The sequence below is a fragment of the Pelmatolapia mariae genome, linkage group LG20 (assembly GCF_036321145.2).
Source record: "Pelmatolapia mariae isolate MD_Pm_ZW linkage group LG20, Pm_UMD_F_2, whole genome shotgun sequence".
Classification (NCBI taxonomy): Eukaryota; Metazoa; Chordata; class Actinopteri; order Cichliformes; family Cichlidae; genus Pelmatolapia; species Pelmatolapia mariae.
The window spans coordinates 6654084-6677283 of NC_086244.1; the positions used below are offsets into that span (position 1 = coordinate 6654084).

Sequence of the window (23200 nt, forward strand, 5' to 3'; positions counted from 1 at the left end):
AGTTCATGCCTGGACAGCTGCTTCTCCTTTGGGAGAGGAGGAAAGAGTTTCGGTGTGATGAGCACTCAGCCACACCTCTTTTTGCTTCTTGCTGCTGAGTAATGGAAGGAGGAGAGAGACAAGCGGGCAGAAAAAGAGAGATGTAGCCTTGAGCAAAGCATGCCTCACTGAGACAGCTGACAGCCTCCCTCTCCCTTTCTTTTTTCTTGTTATCTCACTCCTATAATTCTAAGCGGTGAGAATGGTAATGTTGGTGTGCAAGGCCATGTTTTGTTGAGTTGCTGCCTGGGAAACAGATGTAACACCCAGACATTGGTCTTGCCAGCTTCCTGTCACAGCTAACAGGGAAACTTAAGTAGAAGGTGAAAATGAAATTAGGAGACTGCTTCTTTATCATGTGAATCAAATCTGAAGACCAAATTTTAACTCGATTAAACACAACACCTGCATTTTTAAAACAGCCCTGATACTGTCACACCTGTGTGACCACATTGTGTGACCTCAGTATCCGTCAAAATAGAAAGCAACGCAGATGACAGACCCACAAACCAGCACACTTCTGCCATGTTTTTACTTGAGTGGTTTTATGTGGGCTGTCAGAGCAAAACAGCAAATACACAGTCAACAAACAATACTGCAATATTCCACATATGTCAGTGACATTTAAAGTAAGATTTGATTTTTCGCTTCAAACTGCTCACTCATCCAAGTGACTTATTTTTCTCCCACTGAAAACGCTACGTCCAGATGAACAGAATCAACTCTTTGGGATTTCCTTACCTTAATGATTGACCATGCATCAAGACTCTTCAAAGAAGAGCTCTATTGGGTAAAACACTTTAATCACCAAACCAATGCTCTGCGTTGTTGTTAACTGCTCCAAAAAGTTAAAACAGCCCTGATACTGATACTGTCACACAGTTTGATCACCTGCTGAAACATCCTTACTACTTCTTTGGGTCTTCACTGCATTTATGTATTTTATTCTTTTCATTCTGAACATTTTTTTCCTGGATTTGTTTGCTTTTCTTTTTATTGTATATGCGCTAACTTATGGACATCACGATGGTGCAGTGTTTAGTACTGTCACCTATATGAATGTAGGGTGACCAGATGATCGGGTCTTCCCAGAAAGTGACATGTAACTCCCATTGCACCCTCTTGGACTGCAGGTAGCAATGGAAGTTCTGCAGCATGCTAACCGAAGCGTGCTGCAGGCAGAGAACTCATTCATGTAACAGTACACCGAGGCTGGAAAGCCCTGCTTGCATTACTTCAATAAATTTAGTTTGAAACAGTGTAATATGATAAAAGGCTAAAAGCTTAGGTTAGTTCCATTTTTATTTATAATGAAGATTTAATTACAGTGGCACATATACAAGGGGCAATTACAATAAATACATATAAATCATTTGGAATCAGCTAAATTGTTATTTTAAAACATCATTATCATCAATATCTGAGCATCTCCATTTCTCATTGTTTCACCTTCTTTTTTGTGCCCTGTCACTCTCTTCTTCTGTTCATGATCCTTCTTAAAATAAATCCTCGCCATTTGTGTGCTTAAAAACTAAAAAAATTTGGACATAGAAAGTTGACTGATCCAGGCCAAAAGTGGCACCCTGGTTTGGAAAATATATGAGCTGGCCTTGTCCTTGGAACAGAGGCTTTGATTCCCTGCTCTAATTCATCTCTCACTTGGGTTGGATGGCCTCCAGTAGCTAAATCTGACTTGTCCATCAGTCACTTTTTTAATGCATGAGGTATCCCAGATGAAAACTACTGCCATTATGCTGCAGCTGGTCACAGCCACTCTGTCATTGCTGCTTTTTAATGGGCTTCCAGCCAACAGATTATGAGTACTGAATGCAGCCACTGATACTGAACACAGTTAAAAGATACTCTGTCTTCTTCATGTCATGACTCTGTTTACATTACAAGCACAACACACCACTTTACCTAGGAATAAATTACCTGAACAAAATTACTACAACGTACTACAACCTACTCATTAGAAAGCACTGCAAACATGCCCAAACAACGCTTAGAGCAGGTTTCCTGCTCAATCTGAAAAAATATCTTGTTTGCATATTTGCAGAAAAACATCTCATGAGCGTTCCTTTAGGACAAACTTTTTTTCTTTTTTTTCAAACCGTCTTCAGAAGTTCACTTGGCACCAACTATATGCAAAATCTAAACGCAACCTATAATTACCACAAAACTGACAACAAGCGAGGTGAAGAAAGGTGAACATTTACTGTCAGAAGACAAGATGATATTTGCCTGGGTGCATGCAGAATGCCTAAAGGCAACATGCCCACCTGCAGTAACACCCAAGACAGTGAGAGAGTACGCATGAAACCTGAACACAAACCACAAGTTATTTCATGAAACAAGACAGGAAAACAATAGGCACACGCAGTGATTTGACGGTTCAATCAATCAGTCATCCCTGAGAACATTCAGCTGAAACCTTTGCGAGCAAAGACCCACATTGTTGCCCTTCACTGACACCTCATCGCTCACTGGCCACGCGGAGCTTTTCGTCACCTTTTAATACACTCCATTTATTATCACCATTACCACTGCTGAGAAGATGTTGCCCAAATTAACTCGGGGCTCCAGTGCCAGCAGGTATTGCCACCAGTGCTGATTTATTTGGACAAAGTCGTAAAAAGTTAACAATTTCACAGGATGGTTGCCACTGCCAGAAAACCCCCCCAAAAAAACCTCAACATTACTCTTGGGTAAGAAATAAATAGCGCCCGAGAGAGGATGCCATGAAAAGATGGCAACACATATAGGTTTAGAATAATAAATTCTTAGTGCTAACACTTCATGCTGCCAGACTGCTGCTGTATGTTTGAAACAAGAGCACAATTCAGAGCAATGAGGAAGGTGTTTTATAACAGGATGAGGATCCAAGTCAACACTATTGTCCAAAGACTACACCTTGAAAAAGTTTTCAAGGTCTAAGCCAAACTGTATTCCCCAAGAATATTTCAAGTGAAATAGATTTAATAACATAAATGCATATATAGGAAACATTTGCACTTGAAATCTGCAAATGGGTTAGGCTGCCCTCTAGGTACGTTTCATATTTTTCAAAAAGGTTGTCAGTAAATATAGAAGCATTACTGCAAAGCAATAAATGCAAACATTCAAACACATTTTCTCGCTTATGAGTTTAGTTCAGCTAAACTTCATTACTTTCAGATGAGTGAGAAATTTAAAGAAAAACCAACATAAATTGCCCAGGCCATGTGACAAGGCACAAGACACCTCCACAATCTTTAGTGGAATTTGGAATGTCTCTGGAGCTCTACTACCGGGATTAACACCACTGGTCCAAAAGATATCTCCTGATCTGGTGCTTTGATGATGTGATGGAAAGCACTGTTTAAAACATCAGTGCAGAACAAAGCACAGGTGTTTAAGTGGGTTTAAGATGTGATGACTACAAAAGCCACCGCAGGATGGAAATATCCCCATCTAAAGGACACAAGGGGTCATTGAATGGTTTGATTGATGTGAAAATGACGTGAATTGTACAGCATTTAGATCAAGCGAGATATGCTATGTATGTTTTGTCACATCTTTTCATTAAATAAACTATTGATTTAAAAATCCCTCTCCTCATGCGTAATGTTCTGAATTATCAGTCCTCAAGACGTTACAGTATTATATTGCCCCGATAGAGCACTTGACTCTCAGACTGCAGTTCCTAACATATCCAAAACTACAACAGGAGGCAGACCCTTCAAGCTGTCGCATCAGCTCCTACTTTGGATTCAGGAGACAGAGACTACCTCTAATTTTAAGGTAAAGCTCTAAACTTTCCATTTTGATAAAGGTCTCTCATTAGAACATGAACCATTCCTTAGTTATGCTGCTATAGGCTCAAGCTACTGGAGAATTTCCCATGATGCACCTTCTGCATATATCACGTTTCATCCCATATGTTTATATACCACATGCTACCAGATTTGATCAGAGTTTGAGTTTTGTTCTTCTCTCTCTGTTCTCTCCCTTTGTCTTCGCTTTCCCTTACCATCCAACCAGCCGCAGCATATGGCTGCGCCTTCCTGAAAATGGATCTGCTGGTGGTGTTTTCCCTGTTACAACGAAATCCTCTTTCCCATTGTTGCCAATTTTTTTGCTCACAGTGAATTGTTTGGTTGTTGGAGTTTTCTCTGTAGCACTACAGTGTTCTTACCTTAAGACCGTTGTGAATATGGTGATGACTGGCCAGCCACAACATTAAAATAACCTGCCTAATAATGCGCACATCCCTCTTTGTGCCACAAAACAGACTCTTCAGGACACTGATGTGGGATTTCTGCAGTGTTCTGTAAAGTCTGGAACCAGGACTTTAACGTGTGGTGGGGTGGGATACTGATCTGGCTTTCTGGCACTTCCTGCAGGTTCATGATCAGATAAAGATTTCAAGAGTTTTCGAGGCCAGGTCAACACATTGGGTTCATGGATGTAGCACTGCCTTGTAAAACAACAGATGAAGAACGACCTTTTGAAAGAAGGATCCCATCCCGCTAGAAGAGTTTCATAGATTCAGAAAATCAGTGCCACACTGAAGCTGTTCTGGCAACATTTGACGGACCAACGCCTTACTAAGACATCTTTTTGTTGGCTTTTCCTTCCATTTAACACCCATCTCTAACTCATAATCATCTCCAACATCCTTTGGGTCAGCTATAAATCCAGCTGGGTTATCTTGTGTGAAGAGGCTTCACTCTGCCCAGCCTGGATTAAGTTATTCATAGTTTCCTCTTTTCTCACGCTGATCAGTTCAAAGAATGGGAGGCGATCATGATGGTGCCATCATCAGGTTGCAACCACAGCAACTTGATGGGAAAGTTGTGAACTTTCATCCAGGAGCAGTGTCATGGTGGCGATTCATGACTATTGTTCCCAGAGGAAGGAAGGAAGGAAGCAGGCAACCTTTGAGGGGCGTTGGTATTACAGCTGGCTCTGGCAAGTGGAAAAGGTAAAACAAGGAATGGAGCAGCGATGGAGGACAGTGGTTCACATTCACATACACTTTGCTGCGTGGCAGACGAGGAGATGCTCCTGTGAGGATACTGCAGTGTGTCGACAAGTTTGTTTGCTTTTGAAAAACTTTTGTGCACTAATACAGCGCAAAAAAATGTCGGCCTGAATATTTTTCCAATTTCTACATGTCGGGGAGTGGTGGAGGGAGATATGGGCTGTGAGGGGGTGACGGTACACTTGGGAAAACTGATAACTGTAGACTAAGGTGCTGTCCACTTACTTGTCGGCCCGCTCATCCGCAGCTGAGGGGATTAAGCTGGTGGGCACAGTGACTGCTGTGACAACAGGAGGCAGGGGATTGGAGGCTCATGTTCGCACTGAGCCGCACGTACGCAGTGGAAAGCCAGCCAAATGCCTCCTCTCAAGAAAAAACAGCAGAGCAGAAGCATGGTGGCGAGCAAAAAAAAAAAAAAAAAAAACATCATTCATGTAGAGTATTAAACATGTTGTGTTTGCCTAAGACACCTGCTGCTGACAGTCAAGAGAAAGGTAGAAAAAAATAAATCTCCCAATGTATGTGTGAGAACTTGAGATCACTTTCAAAGGTACATTAAATTTACCAGTGTAAAACAGGAACCCTGAAGCTAAACAATCAATCAAGCCTTTTCTCAACAGCGGTAAAGGCCCGATTTACCAGAAGAGCTGGTGCTTGAAACAGCTGTTTTCATTTGTTAATGTCAGGTAATCCAATCACTTTCACACCTCCATTAACCCACAGGGAAAAGAAACTAAAAGGTTCATGTTGAATGTTTGTCTCATAATACGATTTAGTCGTGACAGAAGAAGATCATTAAACAAAGTTATGAGAATTAAGAATGAATCAAGTAAATATTATATTATTTGAGAGAAGAAGAGAAAATGTAGAAACTCACTACCTTTCACAGGAAATCAGAAATCTGACGTGTATATAAAATATTATTAATATTATTAATATTAATTATCTGGTACTGGAGGCAACACTTTTCTATTTCATTGTTCCCATATTAACTTTACTTGAACAGGTTGAACAGATATATTTGGCAACCATTTTTGGCATTTTTTTTTTTTCAATTTTATTTCTCATCTTGCTAAAAGAAAAATACCCTCTGCAATCAGTTTACTAGCAAGCAATCCCTTCGCTTTTATTTTAAAAGCTCCCTGATAACCAGTTAGTTCTGTGGGCTATAGATGACCAACATTATTCACGTCACCTGCTAGTGGTTTAAAATCTAGGTTTAAATCGGGAGTACTTTCAGTCAAGGCATTAAGGGAAAACTGTAAACTCTACAAGTTTTCAGTACATTATTTATTAAAAGGGTTGCACTGTATATGTTGCACCCTGCGTATACAGTATAAACATCAGATATATGCTTACTGATAAAGACAAATGCCATGTCTCTATGATGAAAACATCTTTAGTCAAACAGTAAAGCAGACAAATTCCCCAAACAACAGTGAATGAAATTTGTTACATTTAAAAGTACATGTAACCATGTAAAGTCAAAAACTTATCACGTGTTTGAGTCATAGTTTTACCAGTACATACTGCAGTTGTTGTTTTGTCTTTGCATTTTATTGAAAGCCTAGATATCTTTTGTATAAAAGCTAAAGCTATCCATCAGGTAAATGATCCTTAAAGATGTACAGAACCTCAACTGAAAAGGTAACATCTGCTGAACTAAGGCAAATCATTTGAACCAAAGAAGAACTGAAGGTTTTTTGACATCTGGATGGTAAGAAGGATAATGAAAGAAAAAGCCGAGGACAGGTGGTAACATTATCGGCCATTCTAGTCCTTGAGATACCAGTTAATATCGCCTCGTTTGTAAGTGCGCTGCACGCCCCATCGCAAAAATACAGAAAGAGGGTTGTCACAACATCAGCACACCTGAGTGACTGGCATTCTCACACATCTGTTCTTGTTTATTAGAACACGTTTCTAAGTTGCAGCTTTGTTAGTGAAAGCTCTGTCAGTTTAAGACAGTTGTCATCATAGTAAGGACGAGGCTCACTTGCAAAAAACCCTTTGTGGGTTGCAACGTCCATATTCAATAAAATAACTGCCAATGACACATTTCTCTTTTTTCAGATGTTAAAATGTACGTCGTGCTACTGCTCTGTTTTAATTCCCAGAAACTGATAAGATTATTGACACTATAAATGTCATGATTTGTACTCTTTCTGTAATTTGAAATAATCTAAATAATAACTGAACTTGATTGCCAATACGTAACTATTAAAGCCAACTGTTGATTTAAATTAGGGCAATCTCCTTAGATTTTGTTTTTTGTACTTTTTCAATAATTTTTCTCAGGGTACAAATAAAACAGATTCTAAGAAACCAATCATGTCAACATTTTCAAATCTGGTGTTTTTTCCGCCCTTGAGCATTGTGATTTATACTATAGCTAAATAGCTCACATACCAAGAATATGATTGTATTGTTTTTAATTGTAAGAGTGAGTGCGTCAGGAGGGTTTTTAAGCTTTGCAAGCATATTTACTATGTACTTACTCAACTTGTACCTTCTGTATTGCACATGTAATTCTATTTTATAGCTTGTTTAATCTTGCACATACCTTTCCAGAGTCTATAGATGTAAACTGGTTGCTAAATCAAGTGCATGAAATCTTTTCTATTTTGAGATCAATGTTTTTATAACCAACTAAAAAGCTGAAGTCTGTCTCCTTAAGCACCTCTGTCCCACCTCCAAAGTTGTTATTTTTAGAAAGTTCCATAATCAGTAAACTTCCCGTTCTTAACAGAAACACGTGCTCATTGGCAATATCACCATTGATTTCAAAGTTTTAGGACTGGGGATCATCACTGATAATTAGAGCTTGGTCCCTGGCTACAACTTCAATCTACAGAGGTTTACAGTTCCAAAGTTGAAGGAGGTACCATACATCTCAAAACCAATAACCCACTGGACTCTAAAGTTTCAGGTCTGGCTCAAGTTGATTCAGTGCTGTCCCAACACGGACACTGTCTGCAAGGCCTCACTTCCACTAACTGGAGTCACTGGACTGGACTATTTTTGTGATGTTGGTGCTTTCTGGAGCATTTTTAATGGCATTATCTGACTAATATTATGGTTTATCGTGTGGTACAAACCACCTGGCTACCTGCTACCAACCAAATCAATAGCAAAGTTTTATACCTCTCTGCGGTTACCAGGGGGTCCTCGAATGTTATCCAAGTATGGGTTTCACAGAGACTGGCAGCGATCTTCAGCAACTAACCACATTTTTCCCTTGCAGCCACCGGCCCCCAAAGGGTTTCCAACTGGTCTCTGGGCCTGTGTGACTGAAGCTTTAGCATCTATTAGCAGGTTTGAGTGCTACACTCATATTTTATAGTCATAGCTAGCAAACGTTAGCTAATAAATTAGCACTATGCCTTCTAGTTCAAACATGGTAACTTACAGGCACCAAAAAAAAAAAAAGTTGGCAGCAGCCAAAATGTCTATGATCTCCTGTGATACCGCAATGGATTTGTCTGTGTTTTATACATTCTGTGGTTTGATCCTAAAAGGCTTAAAAAAAGAAACGTTTTTCATTCCTTGTAAGCAGAATTTTATGATCACACTGTGCATAAAAAGGCTTGTAGCAAAGAGAGGTCTTTGTTATATTTCCTAAACTGAAACAATTGCATCTGTTGAAAACATTCCAAGTTTACATTTTGCTTAATGACAAAGCTATTTTCGCCACATGAAGCTTTCACTGAAACTCCTTAAAGCTAAATTCATGCCCACAAGGACACAGCCATTAAACTATAAGTCACTTCATTTACTTCATTTTTTCCATTTAAAGAGAAGCATGAGTTGAGAGCATTTATTACCCTCAACAAATGGCCTTCAGATGAGTGATAAAAAAGTTTGAAAGGAACAAAGATTGCATCAAAATAAAGATTATTCAAAACAGAAAGAAAGAGGCCAGAGCCAAAGCAGTAATCTCTTTTATACCAGCTACGTCAGAGCCATTTCAAGGACATGCAAGATGAATTATGCAAGTGTAATATTTGGTGAAAAGACATAAAATGGAAAGAGTTATAAAAGAGAGATAGAGAGAGACAGCGAGAAACACGTGACTGCATCAAAGAGAGCAAGAGGTATACATATTTGGCAAGGTAGGTATGAAGAGTGCTCCAGGATGAGAAACCCACCTATTTAAACAGGAGTGGCCATCCCCCTACTGTAAAATAAACAGTTCACAAAGGCAAAGACTTAGCTGCAGACAAGTCACTACCGTCGCCATTGTGTTCTGTGCATTCTGCGGCTTTGCACTTCTCATCAAAAGCATACCAGACAGAAAACTCATTTATCTTGCAGCAGTCTTTTCCATCATCCTGCCCCACCACCCATCCACCCACCAAGGATGACCATCCTCCAGAACAGTGATTATCCATACTTGCTAAATAGTTAACATGTAAAAACTATTCCACTGTTTTGACTAAATGTTGGTGAGGTGTTAATGCCTAATTCATCTATGGCAACGTAACGATAGATCCGCAAGTCTTCAGAAACCACAGACACTGGAAATGTCTGTTGCATAGCCACATGTACAAAAAAGAAAAGAAAAAATTCCATGATCTTTAAAATTTACCTCACAGCTTTGGGCTGCACTTAAAATCTACATGACTATAATAAAAATGGAAACAGGAGGAGGAGAAACAAAGCAGGCAAGAGTAGAGGAGAGATGGGAGAAGTAAAGGAGACTAGGATGAGAAACTACGAGAAGAAAGGAGGACATGGAACAAGGAAAGAGGATACACAGAGCAGGAAAGAGGAGATAAAAGTAAAGGCAAGGACAGGAGAAAAGGATAGAGGGGGTACGCGGTACAGTAGGTGAAAAATGAGTGGATAGGGAGAGGACAGGAGACATGTATGGAGGAGATAAGAAGAGGAACAACAAGGAGACAGGAAAGGAGTTGATGGTAGAGGAGAAAAAATGAGGGCAGATGACAGGAGGAGAGATAAAAAGGAGAGTGGAAAAACATGAAAAGAGGAGATGGACAAGAGTAAAAGCAGAATAACTGACTACAGCAGAATAAAGAAGAAGGGTAGAGAAGAGAAAAGCAGGTCCAAAGACAGCTGGAAAAGTTGAGGCACACTGAGACTGGTTAAAACCACACAATGAAGTGAATTAGAAGTCAAAACCAACACAGAGATTAAATGAGACCACCTTGTGGCTGACATAATTTTGAAGCATAATCCTGTTACGCAAAGAGTTCCAACGATCAAGACAAAACTCTGCACTTCTCCGACGAGCTTTTCATTTCCTCTGTCACACTTTCCCTTTCTCTCTCTTGCTTGCTTCCCCCTTAAACCAAATGTTTCACTGTCTTCACTGTGAACACAAAATCTTTGTATGTGTCAGAACCTGACAGCGTTATCAGTCCGAGTACTAGCACTCACTTAAACCCTCACAATGGTGATCACATAATGGATTTTAAAGGTACAGTTCATCCCAAAAATTAGACCATTCCAGTTAAAAATAATTCACAAATTGCTTTGACCACCTTCACGTAGAAGCTAGTTTCCTTTCTGTGCGTCATAGCAAAAAGATCCCAGGTTTGAATCCACCAGCTGGGGCCTTTATGTGTAGAGCTTCCACATTGTTTGTGTGCCTGTATGTGTCGTCTGTGGGCCCTCCGGCTTACTCCCACAGTTCAAAGACTTCCATGTTTGGGTTACTGGTGACTCTAATGGTTATCTGTCTCTCTGTGTTAGCCATGCAGCAGACTGGCCAGACCAGAGTGTATCCTACGTCTAACTCATGACAGCTGGAATAGGCTAAAACCCTCCTGCAACCTTGAATTGGATAAGAAGAAGAAGGTGGCTGGCTGGATGGAGAGATACAACCAAAAGAAGAATGCAGCTAGCTAATATTACAGGGACCTGCCACAGTAAGGCAAGTCTTCATGGATGAAAGGGCTCTTTCTTTTTGGGAAGCCATATTTAAGATCCTGTGTTTGTGTCCTTTGTATAATTCTTGTGTTAGGGAGAGAGAAAGATGAGAAGAATTATGGATATTCTAAATCTTGAGCAGGCAGGAAACCACAATGATGAAGAAGGAAAAAAGCACACAATGGAAACAATAGCTGGAGGCGACACTTTCAGTTGTTTTACCATTCCATTCCACTTTACTACAAATAAGTTCTTTATTATTACGATGACAGTCTTTTCTTTTCCTTGGCCCAAGCTAAACTGAAGGACCAACAACCCTGACAGCTCTGTCAGACCAGAGACATAATCTCCCCAGCATGTCTTGGGTGTTCCAAGAATCTGTTCCCAGGATATATCCAAAAAACCTCAACTAGTTCCTTTCGCTGTACAGAAGTGGCTACTCAACTCTGAGCTTCTCACCAGCGTATTTCTGCTTCTTGTATCTGTGATCCTTTACCTTCACACTTGGCTTTCTCTTTACCACAAAAGACGGACCAAGAGACTGCAGGGACACAAATATAGTCCTGAAAAAAAAAATCCTAAACATGGCCATACTTTTAAGTGCCTACTGTCACCAAGTAGGGGTACAGTCAGCTGCCTAGTGAAAGCTGTAGGTAATGGAGCGACAGCCACTTCACATACTGTGACACTGCCCTTTGTGGCAGTAGACTGTGAAAATATATAAACATGCAATGCTTTGCTTTGACTTTATAGATTACACAAAACTGTGTCACAGTTGGTGGATGCAGTTTAGTAGAGATAAAATAACTGCTGCTTAAAATTACTCCAGTCGTGATTTAAAGAGCTCTTTGAGCACCATCAGTCAAGTGCAATTAAGTTGCATTATAATCAAGAAAAGGTAGAAATCAATGCAGCTCATATCTCCAAAACCAGGCAAGACACGCCAAAAATAATATACAAGGGAAAAACAGCACTCCATACTCCAGGAATCTACATACATCTGACTTTTGAGTGAACTGTCCCTTTAAGGCTAATGTCTGTTTCTTCATGAAAGAGACTAAGAAAGGGAGGAAGAATAAAGAAAAAAATTATTGCCGGACTGCCGAGCAGCCCACACTGCCAGGCCAGGCCAGCCCAGCTGTGAAAACCTCCAACCACATGAGAAAAAGTAAAAGATTCCTTAGAGTCCCATTCCTCCACTTATTGAATTTTTACAACCTGGTGTGCTGCCAGGCACTTGGCTCCAAAAACACTTTTCGTGCCATTGCCACTCTGCGGTCCAGAAAAACAGAAAAGAGAGACAATGAGCAAGACGGCTGGCTGAATCATCCTCCTCACCCACACACTGGCCTTCATCTCCCCTGTGCCAATGACAGACCTACCTGTAGCCCTGTGGCTACTTGCTGAAGCAGAACAAAGGTGTTATAGACCTCCACTGTAAACAGGTGGGAATAAAGATCTGTGATACCTCTGATGACACAGTTGAGCCAACAATGAGTTCCATTCAAGCCGCCACCACGAACTGCTGAATCATAATCAGATTGTATATAAGAGGTAGCCACATTAACGTCACCCTCTTTGCAGCCAGAAGTTACCGTATTTGAGAGGGTGTGGAGTACCAAGTTATCGGATAACGTTAGCACGGTTGGTTATAAAGATGCATCACAAACTTTACGGCTGAAACACAGACATACACGTACCTGGCTAAGAAAATAAAACAATTGCACTTTACCAATCTGGGGCACTAACTACCCTACCTCACCTTATCTTAAAGCAGCCAAGAATCTAATTTAAGCTCAACAGGATCCAGACTAAAGGTTAGGAGCCAGATATCAGACTGTCAACATGCTTTGTAATGCTTTAAGCATATTCTTTTTAATAATTAAGTCTTCATCGTGTAGTACTCAGTTTTGTTTGTTTGTCTGTCTGTTTGTTAGCAGTCTAACGTTCAGAGTCGTCAAGATATCATTTTCAATCACTTCTGTGTGATGGTTGGTAGGGCTGTGCGATATGACCAAAATCTCATATTCCGATATAAGACAACGATATAAATCACAAAAGTTTAACATTTTTCTGTAAATTCTGTGAATCTCGGGCAGCTCGAGTTGCGTTTAGTGTTTCCAGCTGGGCGTCGTGCAACTATACATTTTTAGACATAAGTTGTAACGGCCGTCGTTTTCTTTGTATTTATTACACGGCATCCTGTGGGGAAAAGCCTGTTCATTTATTTTTTAGCACCTGACGGCTCTTTTTTGCTTCTCATCCGTAAACACTCTGCATACTCATTCACATGATTTCAGTTTATTTTGAAAAGCCTCAACAGGGTCTTTTCAAAATAAGATCCTGTTGAGCTTTATTGTGAAAGGTTTACGTGGAAAATAAACAAGCGGACAGCGGAGACACGCGATGGTTTTACCATCATTGTTGCTAACGACAACACGTCAAAACAGGCGCTTGTCCGACCGTAGTGTGGTTATATTAAATATAAGAGAAAGAGAGAACTTTAAGAAATTAATATAGCCACTACAGTGACCATCAAAACGATGAAAAAATATTGTTGTAAACAGTTTATTTTGCAACACCACTAAACAAACGACAGCGTGATAGGAAACGATAGACGTTTTTATATCGTCATCCGATATATATCGTTATATCGAACAGCCCTAATGGTTGGTACGAATAACAGCTCCACCTGATTTAATCTTGGTGAAAATCAGTCATGTCAAATATTATTGTTAACCAAATATCATTACCTGCAATTTTTTATGGATTACCTTCAAACTTCAAAACAATATACTAGGCCTCGGGGGACATGAGTATGTAGGTTGGCTAAGCATTTGACCTTGACCTTCATTGTTAGCGCCTGAGGTCAAAGTCGACCTTGAAAAAAATGTAAAGAAACCATATCGAGTAATCCATGGAGAAAGCTGTACAACACATTTTAATTTTTCAATACCTCGCCCTATGATGTCACAGTGTGACGCCATAACAGGCTGATGTCAGTAATAAAAAAAACATCATAAAACATCAAAGTTTTAGAAGAGCCCTCGCGTTTTTGTTTTGTTTTTTAAGCTTTAACGTCTAAAACTGATTATATCAGACAGTGAATAACTGGCCGATCTGCACCGAGGCCTAGGGTAAGATAAAGTAGGACTTTTGAATAATGAATGATGCAAAGCTAGAATAAAAACACAGAGCTAAAAATTAGCATAATAGATCAACTTCAGGCAGCAATAGATGGCTTGTTTCAGATGGAGGATGAATTGAGTAGCCGTGTGTAAGATAAATAAGGGCTACTTTTAAACGGTAAGTCATTCAAAGCTGGGGTGGTTGAATCCAAGAATTTAAAAAAACGGAGTCTGAACTTTAAGCAGCCTTATTTATTTTTTTTGTGACTGTAAACCTGAGTGAAAATGTGAACACCAAATGTTTTATGAGTGTTGTATGAGTGGTGGGGGTTTTTTTTTTGGTTTTTTTTGTTAGACCGCTAACACAGTACTATTATGTCTGCTTATTATGATGGCAGTTAAATGATTACCATGTGGAAAGCGTTTTGCCACATCCAGCAACCTAATGGAAGTTTGGTAGATCCTGTTCAGATTCATGTGCAGATAAAAAGTTGGTGTACTGCCCTGCTTGCGTGCTTAAGCTCTGAGAGTACAAATGGCAAACTGTTGCATCACCCCAGACTCTGATGCAGCAGAAAGGCAGAGAAAGCACAGCAGACACGACTCCTTTACTGTAAGTCGGCTGTTTATCTTGTTAATGAAAGTGATGTGTGCAGGACTCAAAGGAAAATTCCTGAGCGGATGTCATGAAGCAATCTGCAAAACCCCTCCAAAGGTGACTCAAATCCCGTCACGGCAAGATCATACAACGGCTGAGACAAAATAATTCAAACTGAAGTGGTTGTGTCTGGAGCTTTCCCCGAACTTTAGAGAGCATTAAGCACAGCTGTCAACAAAGAGGGATTTGGTAAAGAACAGGCAGTTGAAGGATCTTGTAAGAGTACAGAACAAACATGGTGGAATGTCAACAACCGCACAGAAGAGCAAGCTGCAGAAAAGCCACACTATAATCTGTCCCATTCAAAAGACATATGTTCAAAAAACCACATGTGACGTGTTTGTTTTCACATACTGTACATCTCCCAAAAGAAGGAACATAAACAACAGGCAAATACTTCAACCACTTATACACTAGTACACCACACCATTATACTTCTGAAAACAGTACCAATATGTAAATAAACATCATCTCCTAAATCATTTAATGAACTCAGAACATTTCTAAATAACATGGGGGAAAAAAGGCTGACATGTTTAAACGAAGAGATTCACTTTCAGAATGCAAGAAAATCTAATGTTTTGTAGCCTTGTTGCTTCTTTTCCAGCTGCTACAACAATAATTCACTTATGTGCAATATGCTATGCAATTTTTTCCATGTATTAGACACTGTTTACTTCCAGTGTTGGAATGAATACTAATGTGGCTTCCTCAGTTCTCCCAGTTGCGTCCAACCAGCAATATATTCATTTTTCTTTTTGCAGAGGACTGACAGCAGAACACAAACACAAACAGTGTTGTGGCTTCAGATAACATTTTTCCAGTGAAAAGACTCAAAAAGGAGCGACTTAATGCTAATTGCTGGATGTTTGCCTATTTGCTAATGTTAGCAGGTAAGCTAACAATAGCCAGAGTTGGACAGGCACCAAACCTGGGACTACTAACACAAACTTGGTGTCTCTATGATTTGGTTGTAAGTTGCTCTTAAACCTGAAACAGTACACAGGTAAAATTAAAAAAACATATCATCTGTAAAACATGACAGATACAGTGTGATGGCTTAGGTGCATGGCTGTCAGTAGCAGTGGGACACTAGTGTTTATTGATGATGTGACACAGGACAGAAGCAGACGAATGGTGTTCAGAGACTTACTGTCTGCTCAAATCCAGCTAAATGCAGTTAAATTTATAAGGCGTTTCATAATACAGATGGACAATGACCCAAAACATACAGCCAAAGCAATTTTATTAGAGCAAAGAAGTGCAATATTCTTGAATGAAAGGTCCCACAAGCAAACTGCAACTGAAAGCCACAGCAGTAAAGGCCTGGCAGAGCAATAAAAAGGAGGAAACCCCGCATCTGGTGAAGTGAATTGAGTCCAAGACTTCAAACTGTCATTGCCAGCAAAGGGTTTTCAACCAAGTATTATAAATGAACATTTTATTTTCAGTTATTTATTTTTTCCAAATACTTCTGAGCCCATGAAATGAAAGGATGGTGTTAAAAATGCTTTAATTCCTCACATTTTTATACAATCCTTTTGTTCAACCAACTGATTAAAGCTAAAAGTCTGTACTTGCATCTGAGATGTTTCATTTAAAATTCACTGTGGTAATGTAAAAAAACAAAATGAGGAAAAAGTTGCCAAATGTTTATGAACCTAACTCTAACTCTGCTTGAACATTGTGTTTAAAAGCACAATCTCAAACCCTAAACCTCTACCCCTGACCTGTACACAAAATATGAATGAATTTGAAGAAACATCCTAGAAAGATGTTGATACAAAGAAACATCCCTTTGTATCAACATAAAAATGGCCAGGTCTATTTTCTGTCAATAGAATCTGCATCAAGCCACATTGCAGACATCCACAGCACAGAGAATCAGGTAAATTTTCATGATTTTAAGTCACATGCTGACCTATATGCTCTACTCTTCCTGTCATTTGAGGGTCAAAACACAACCGAAAAAACGTGACACCACAGGCACACTGAAGTCTTCTGAGGTAATAGGACAAATGCATTTAACATATGCTTTAACATAAGCTATCCTAGGATTATAAACGATTATAAAGGGAATTTCATAATTATCGTCACCCCTTATAAAATGAAAGAACCACTGAACTGAACAAATATTTTACTAAATTTTTTCAACTAATTGATTTTAGGTCTGCTGGTTACCATTTCTTCTTCACTACGTCTCACAAACACAAAAAAAATGCAGGGCAGCCATCCCATAATGGACTCTTCTGACACTGTTCATCCCATAATTAATGTCTTTGCTCTTCAACTGTGATATAAAAACAGAATTACACAGAAATTAAGTTGAAGAAGAGGTTTTACAAAATCGTCACTAACATTAAACATCAGAGCTGAGAGAGTCAGAGAAGCAGCACACGAGTTCCTTCACCTTCTCGATGTGGCTTGAGTGACTGATCAGTAATGTTTAGGAGGCAGCCCAAGCAAATTAATTAACACCTACGATAACCTTTTTCCACTAATATATAACCAAAAGCACTGAACTTCCAATGTTTCCAAACATCCCTTTTAATCAAGCAAAGAAGGAAAAAAAGAACCTGCTCTTACCGTGCCGCTCACCCTGACGTCATAAAGTCGTCCCCAGTCGTCCTCGTGGCTGTCAACCATCATCATACTATCATCCTCCTCCAGGAACCACTCAGCTTGCAGGTCGACCTTCACCTCCTCCCCCATAGAGTGCATCCCCACAGCGGGGAACAGCCCCTCTGCCGACACAGGAACCTCTACTGAACCCACCTGGAGAGAAAGCGGTGTAAAAAAAAAAATCCTGAATAAGCAACCCTGCGTGCCCATTTGAAATGAGCGTGTTATTATTAAAACAAAAATACCTACCTCTTTCCCGTTTTTGGTGAAAAAGACTGTTGTGATACCTGCTTCTATATTTTCTGAGTGTATTCCACAGCCAATGCGGTCACCACGAGCACATTTCGGGCCAAACTGCTGCCCTACCGGGTTGCCATTATATAACCTAAATGGAAAGAGGAGATAAAAATCCTTTTAAGAAAAATCCAAGCTTCTTTGACCTACAACAGCATACTTTGTAATCTTGTACAGCTTTCACTACGCAAACCTTGTGTTGCCACAGCTGTCACACTCTACCACAAAACGAGTAAAAGAATGCAAAAATTATTTCAAATATTCAGTAAACGCAGCCAGACAAGACGAAACGTTCCATTATCTCACTTAACATGAAAGGAAATTAAAAATATGTAAACACAATTACTTTGAAGCGCATAATTACAGCTCACTTTGGCTTGATAATTGGCCACACATCTGTCTGGTGCTGAAATTTGGTATCATCAAGTGAAATTAGATGCTGACATATGAATCGGTTCCTGAGGCAGAATGTACTGCTTTGAAATGTAAGTCACGTGTATAAATCCAACACACAGTATTCATAGCACGAAGCAAGCAAAAATGGAAGGTAAAATATTTAACTGGTCATGCTCCCTCATCACAAGAACCTGCTGCTTATTTACTTGATCATCAAACAAAAAGAAAAAAAAATACTCTGAAAAAGTAACCTTCAACTACTTCTATTAAATTTCCTTTTTGCTACTATTAAAATAGTCACACAAAACAAAATATCAACAAACCAAGAAATGAGGAAATGAGCAAGTTAACACTACTGAACCAATATATAAATGCAGCAGCCAAACCATGCGAGAAACCACCACTGCCCTGTAGCGTATAGGCAACTCCAGTTTGACTTACTTGCCGTTGTCAGCGTGATAAGCTACAGAGTACGGCAGCCAGCCCGGCTGGTGGTCCAGCCTGTAGAATTTAGGCACCAGGCCCACAGCAATGGTCCCTCTCACTCCCGTGTCCACTATGGTCACCTACACAAAGACACACACATTATATTGAAAACACACTACAGTGGCATCAGTTAGAGTTCATTTAAGCCACAGTGCCAATAAAGCCTAAAACATCGATAAAAGTCATTGTCTAATGCCTGAAGCAAGGGTAAGGGTATAATATTCAGATATAAAATCTGCAGCCTGAACTAACTGTATCCAGGTCATTTACAATCACATTAAATTAATTCAGTGCGACCACGTCTGTTGGTGGTCTGCGGTGTCTGTTGGCAGAGGTCTTTGGCTATGCAGAGCAAAGAACTATTAGTATGAAACCAATGCAGATGGTGTTTGCACGCTGTCCTCCAAATGACAAAACACATAAACCGACAGCGATTACACTATATACAAGTAGCTTGCTGTGTTGCATCAGGATTTTATATTCCATATACTCTCAAAAAAATACAAAGGTACTTTCATATGCTCCCTATTTTCCCAAGGGGTCAGCACCGTGGATGGAACACATGTTTGATTTGGCACAGATTTTACGCCGGATGCCCTTTCTGACGCAACCCTCCCATTTAGCCAGCCTTGGGACTGGCACTAGGGACCAGCTACGTTTGTGTCTCGAACCGGGGATTTAGCAAGAATAACTAGCTTGAAGTAATTGTTTCCTGTATGACTTTATCAGTCTCTCACATCTTTGTTAAGGACTTCTTTAAAATGTTACTTCAGTTCATTGAGGTTTGTGGGCATCCATTTATGCAGAGCTATCTTAAGGTCCCACCACAGCATTTCAATCGTGTTGAGGTCTGGACTTGGAGCCATTGCAAAAGCTTGGCTCTTCATTTTTCAGTTTATCGCAGATTTGCTGATGTGCTTGGAATTATCACCCGTCACCCAATCATGACCCAACTTTGCAAACGTAAACCATGCTGCCATGATCTTTTTAGATAGAAGAGGCTTTCTCCTGGCAGTCCTTCCAAACAAACCATATTTGTTCAGTCTTTTTCAGTCACAAGCTTCAACACTTAACGTTGTTTACACCATAACAGCCGTAGCCAGCTGCTTTTCGTTTCCCCCAGAATGGCCATTGACTTTTTCTACTGCTACTGTTTGTGTATAAAACACTTCTGTACACACTATATCTCAACAGTTCTGCTGACGGTATTAGTAATTACATAAGCATATTTTTGTGCAGTTTTTTACGTTAGATCCCTGCCTTGAGCTCAGAAGATGAGGCTTGTGATAAAAGAGGAAGAGGATAGGTGAAGATGAGGGAAGAGATAACAGGAGGAGGAAAAAATGATGAAAATATAAATGTACAAATCTTAAATGATTATATATAGTTTTTTAAAAACTGATATAACTGATACATTCTGTTTTTGTTCAGGAATCTGGAACATTAGAATACATTTGTATTTGGGTATAAAGGGATAACACGCTAACTGGGGTCAGCAGAATCTGCTATAGCTTTTGGGGTTTTTGCACGTTCTCTGAGCATTGCACAGTCTGCTGTTGGGGAGAATTTGCTGGGACTTTTAATCCTGGGAAGACTGTGGTTTTGTTTAACACACACCTAAATGTTCAAACCTGCAAAGTGCAAAAAAACCCTGCTTTTTTCCAACTGGTGTTGAAACAGTAAAGGTATACTTAGTTTTTCACAGAACTCGATGCAGTCTTGTAAAAAAATAATAAATAAAAGTTTCTTTTCATATGACTACAACGATTTGCTCATATTGCCCAGCACTAGTCAAAGGTTATGCAACCCTAATCCTGTACAGGAAAATGGCCCCATCCGGTTTAAATCTGTATCGGCTCTGTTATGTTATTGGCGAACTCTCCAAGTTATTTCTCACCTCTCTAAATTTCCTTCATCCCACCTGTCTCTCTAAGTATATCAACATGTGAAACCAAACTTCTTGGGTTTCCCTTACTAAAGATTTCTGGTCTGATTCCTTTCCAATCTGGCACTTGAGAGATTATAGTGTAGATCCCTGGTTTGTTAAAAAGTACATTCTTGGCCGAGGCACAATACCACTTCTGCACTGTTGAAATATCATTTGTGTCTGTATGATATAAATAAAAGTTACAAAAACATGTGTGACGACTAAGATTAGGAAAGAGCAGGAATGCGCACATGATGTTCCGTTAAGTTATGATAGTTTTGACTTTTTCAAATAAATCTATTAAAACTAGTGGAATGCTGCAGATGTTCAGTCTGGGCTGAAAGAAGCGATGATGATGAGGAGTGGAGAGCGAGCAGCGGTACTGACAACGGCGCTGAAATGGATTCTCTGTGAAAGCTGAAACAAGGGGAAACACGAGGATAGCGGTGACGCAGACGCGCACAGAACCCCGACCTTTATCAGGATAAATTCTTCCGAATTTTGAGATATCTGGGGAACTGACAGCATGTGCGTCACAGAGTGGAGAATAATGTAGCGCAAACCTCTGGGTAATGACCAAAGTAAAATCCACTAAATGTCAAAGAAATCCATCAGCCTCGAAATGTAATTCTTGTTTCAGTATAAACGTTATTATCGTGAAGATTTTCCTTGCAGGGGAGAGGAGAGAGGTCATATGTGAGTTTGACATCAGATTTAAGAGAAATGTCAACTCTGGCACATATCAGGGACACCTCACAGCTATAAGAAATAATGTCAAAGCATGCTGCCAGCCTGCATAGAGTCTCAGTGGAGGAATATTTTAACATATATCTGAAATGATGCTTCTCATGTCAAGAAGAAAAGATGTGAAAAGAAAACTAGAAGAAGTGAATCATTTGAAGAGGAGTATGGTATTGCTGGAGGGTCCTGTCTTAGTATATTTGCAGCCCAGCAGAAAGAGACTGGTTCTGTAGATATCAAGCCCCGTTCAAAACAATTCGCTCGTAATGCATCGCTTTGTGGCTGATGTTTGGTTGCTAGTGGACATTCCAGGCTCCCTATTGCGTCAGTAACCCTGTAACATATGTACCACCCCCCTCACATGCCAATCAGCGGTATCCTACTCGTGAATCGGTCGCTGCATCAATCCCTCACCTAAAAGCTGATTTTAAGGTTCACTCGGGGCTTGTAAATCCAGTTTTTTCACCTCACTACAGGTCATTGAGATTCTTTGACATTTCATGGTCTCTGGTCACCACATGTATTCAAACAGGACCAGCAACTTCAGACCAGCAATTTCTTGGAACGGCCTCAAGGTGACTACCAGCTCAGTAGTTCCCTGAAGAACTACAGTCCCTCAAGGGTGATTTTTTTGTCTAACTTACCCATGTGGATGCTGGATTTAGGAGTATAGATACGTGTGAGTATTAATGTTAAATCTAATCTACTAATAAAATATGTTTTATTATTAAAGATTAGGATTCCCAGTATATATATATGTAGTGATGAAAATTAGCTTTTTGTGGGTTGGTAGGGGAAAACATTGGACACTGCCTAACTGGCTTCAACAGTGCTGAGTGCGGTAGCGAGAAGGATGTTCAGACTATAATCTGTGGTGACTGTGTCCACCCCAGGCTACCCCTTGGCTCCGCCCGTGTCCGTAAGGATAACAACTATCAGAAGGGACTGACGCATCAGCTTTGCTATATAAATGTATAATAACCTCTCCTGCTGCTAGTCTGAATGCCTTCCTGTCTGCTGAAAAACACTGGTGTGGTAGACTAATCTCTGCGCTTACAGATAACCACCTAACCGACACCCCATCCCTCATTCCAAAGCAGCTGGGACATTTTTGAGGTAGTGGTTTTGCACTGGTGAACTGAGACTGTAGGGGGGCACCGAGAATTTAATATGAAGTTGAGAAAATTGTCAGCAACTGGATTCCAGGGGATAAAATGGCTGGATGGAAAAGCAATCGCGGGCACAACCAAGGATGGTGGTATGCGGACTATCATATAATGAATAACGGTCCACTGATTTTATATTGGTCATCCACTTCTGCTGGACTTAAACATTACAAAGAGGAAGCAAGAGAACAAATAAATCCTGGAACTCGGAATACAATAAAACAATGCTGACATGCAGCATCATTATCAATGTGACTTACCTCAAAGTAGCAATTTCCCTTTGATAAAGGCCGGCCAGCCACATAGCATCCCACTTCTTCAGAGTTCCCTTGGTAACTAAAGAGGAGAAATTACAGGTTAACAATGGGTGATTTCTAGTAATTGCTGTATGCACAGTCAGAAAGAATACATCTCATCTCACACAAAGTCCTCTTGATTTTGATCAATAGGCACACACCAACACATGCAACAGATGTGAGAAATAAGATGAACATTAAAATGCTAATAATAACAAAAGCAGATTTATATAATTCAAATAAACCACACATGTGTAATGATTGCAATTGTTTCTGCCCTTTGTGGACTTTCTTTTGAGACTGTTGTCTGCTGCGTGTTTGATCGGGGGAGCAGATCACTGCTGCTTTATTTCCTTTGCCATTCTATTTTGAAAATTAATAAATAAATATATCCATGATGAAATGTCTCTGCAGACAGTTATACATTTGTGCAGACTCAAATCAATTCTCTTTGGAAATAAGAAGAATTTGTTGAGAACAAAAATGTTAAGCTATGCAAATAAATTAGACATGTCGCTATTCCTGGCTC

General features: G+C 39.9%; 1 protein-coding gene across 3 annotated transcripts in view; it reads right to left on the reverse strand.

Annotated features, from left to right (window-relative positions):
- The window catches only part of spryd3 (SPRY domain containing 3), a 73532-nt gene that overhangs the window by 46132 nt on the left and 4200 nt on the right, over positions 1 to 23200 (reverse strand). For all 3 annotated transcript variants that reach the window (XM_063463870.1, XM_063463868.1, XM_065469637.1), the window contains exons 3-6: positions 22636 to 22711; positions 18497 to 18621; positions 17615 to 17750; positions 17330 to 17518 (exon numbers count right to left, since the gene is read on the reverse strand). In XM_063463870.1, coding sequence (XP_063319940.1) covers positions 17330 to 17518; positions 17615 to 17750; positions 18497 to 18621; positions 22636 to 22711 — 526 coding nt within the window. The remainder of the gene's footprint in view (positions 1 to 17329; positions 17519 to 17614; positions 17751 to 18496; positions 18622 to 22635; positions 22712 to 23200) is intronic.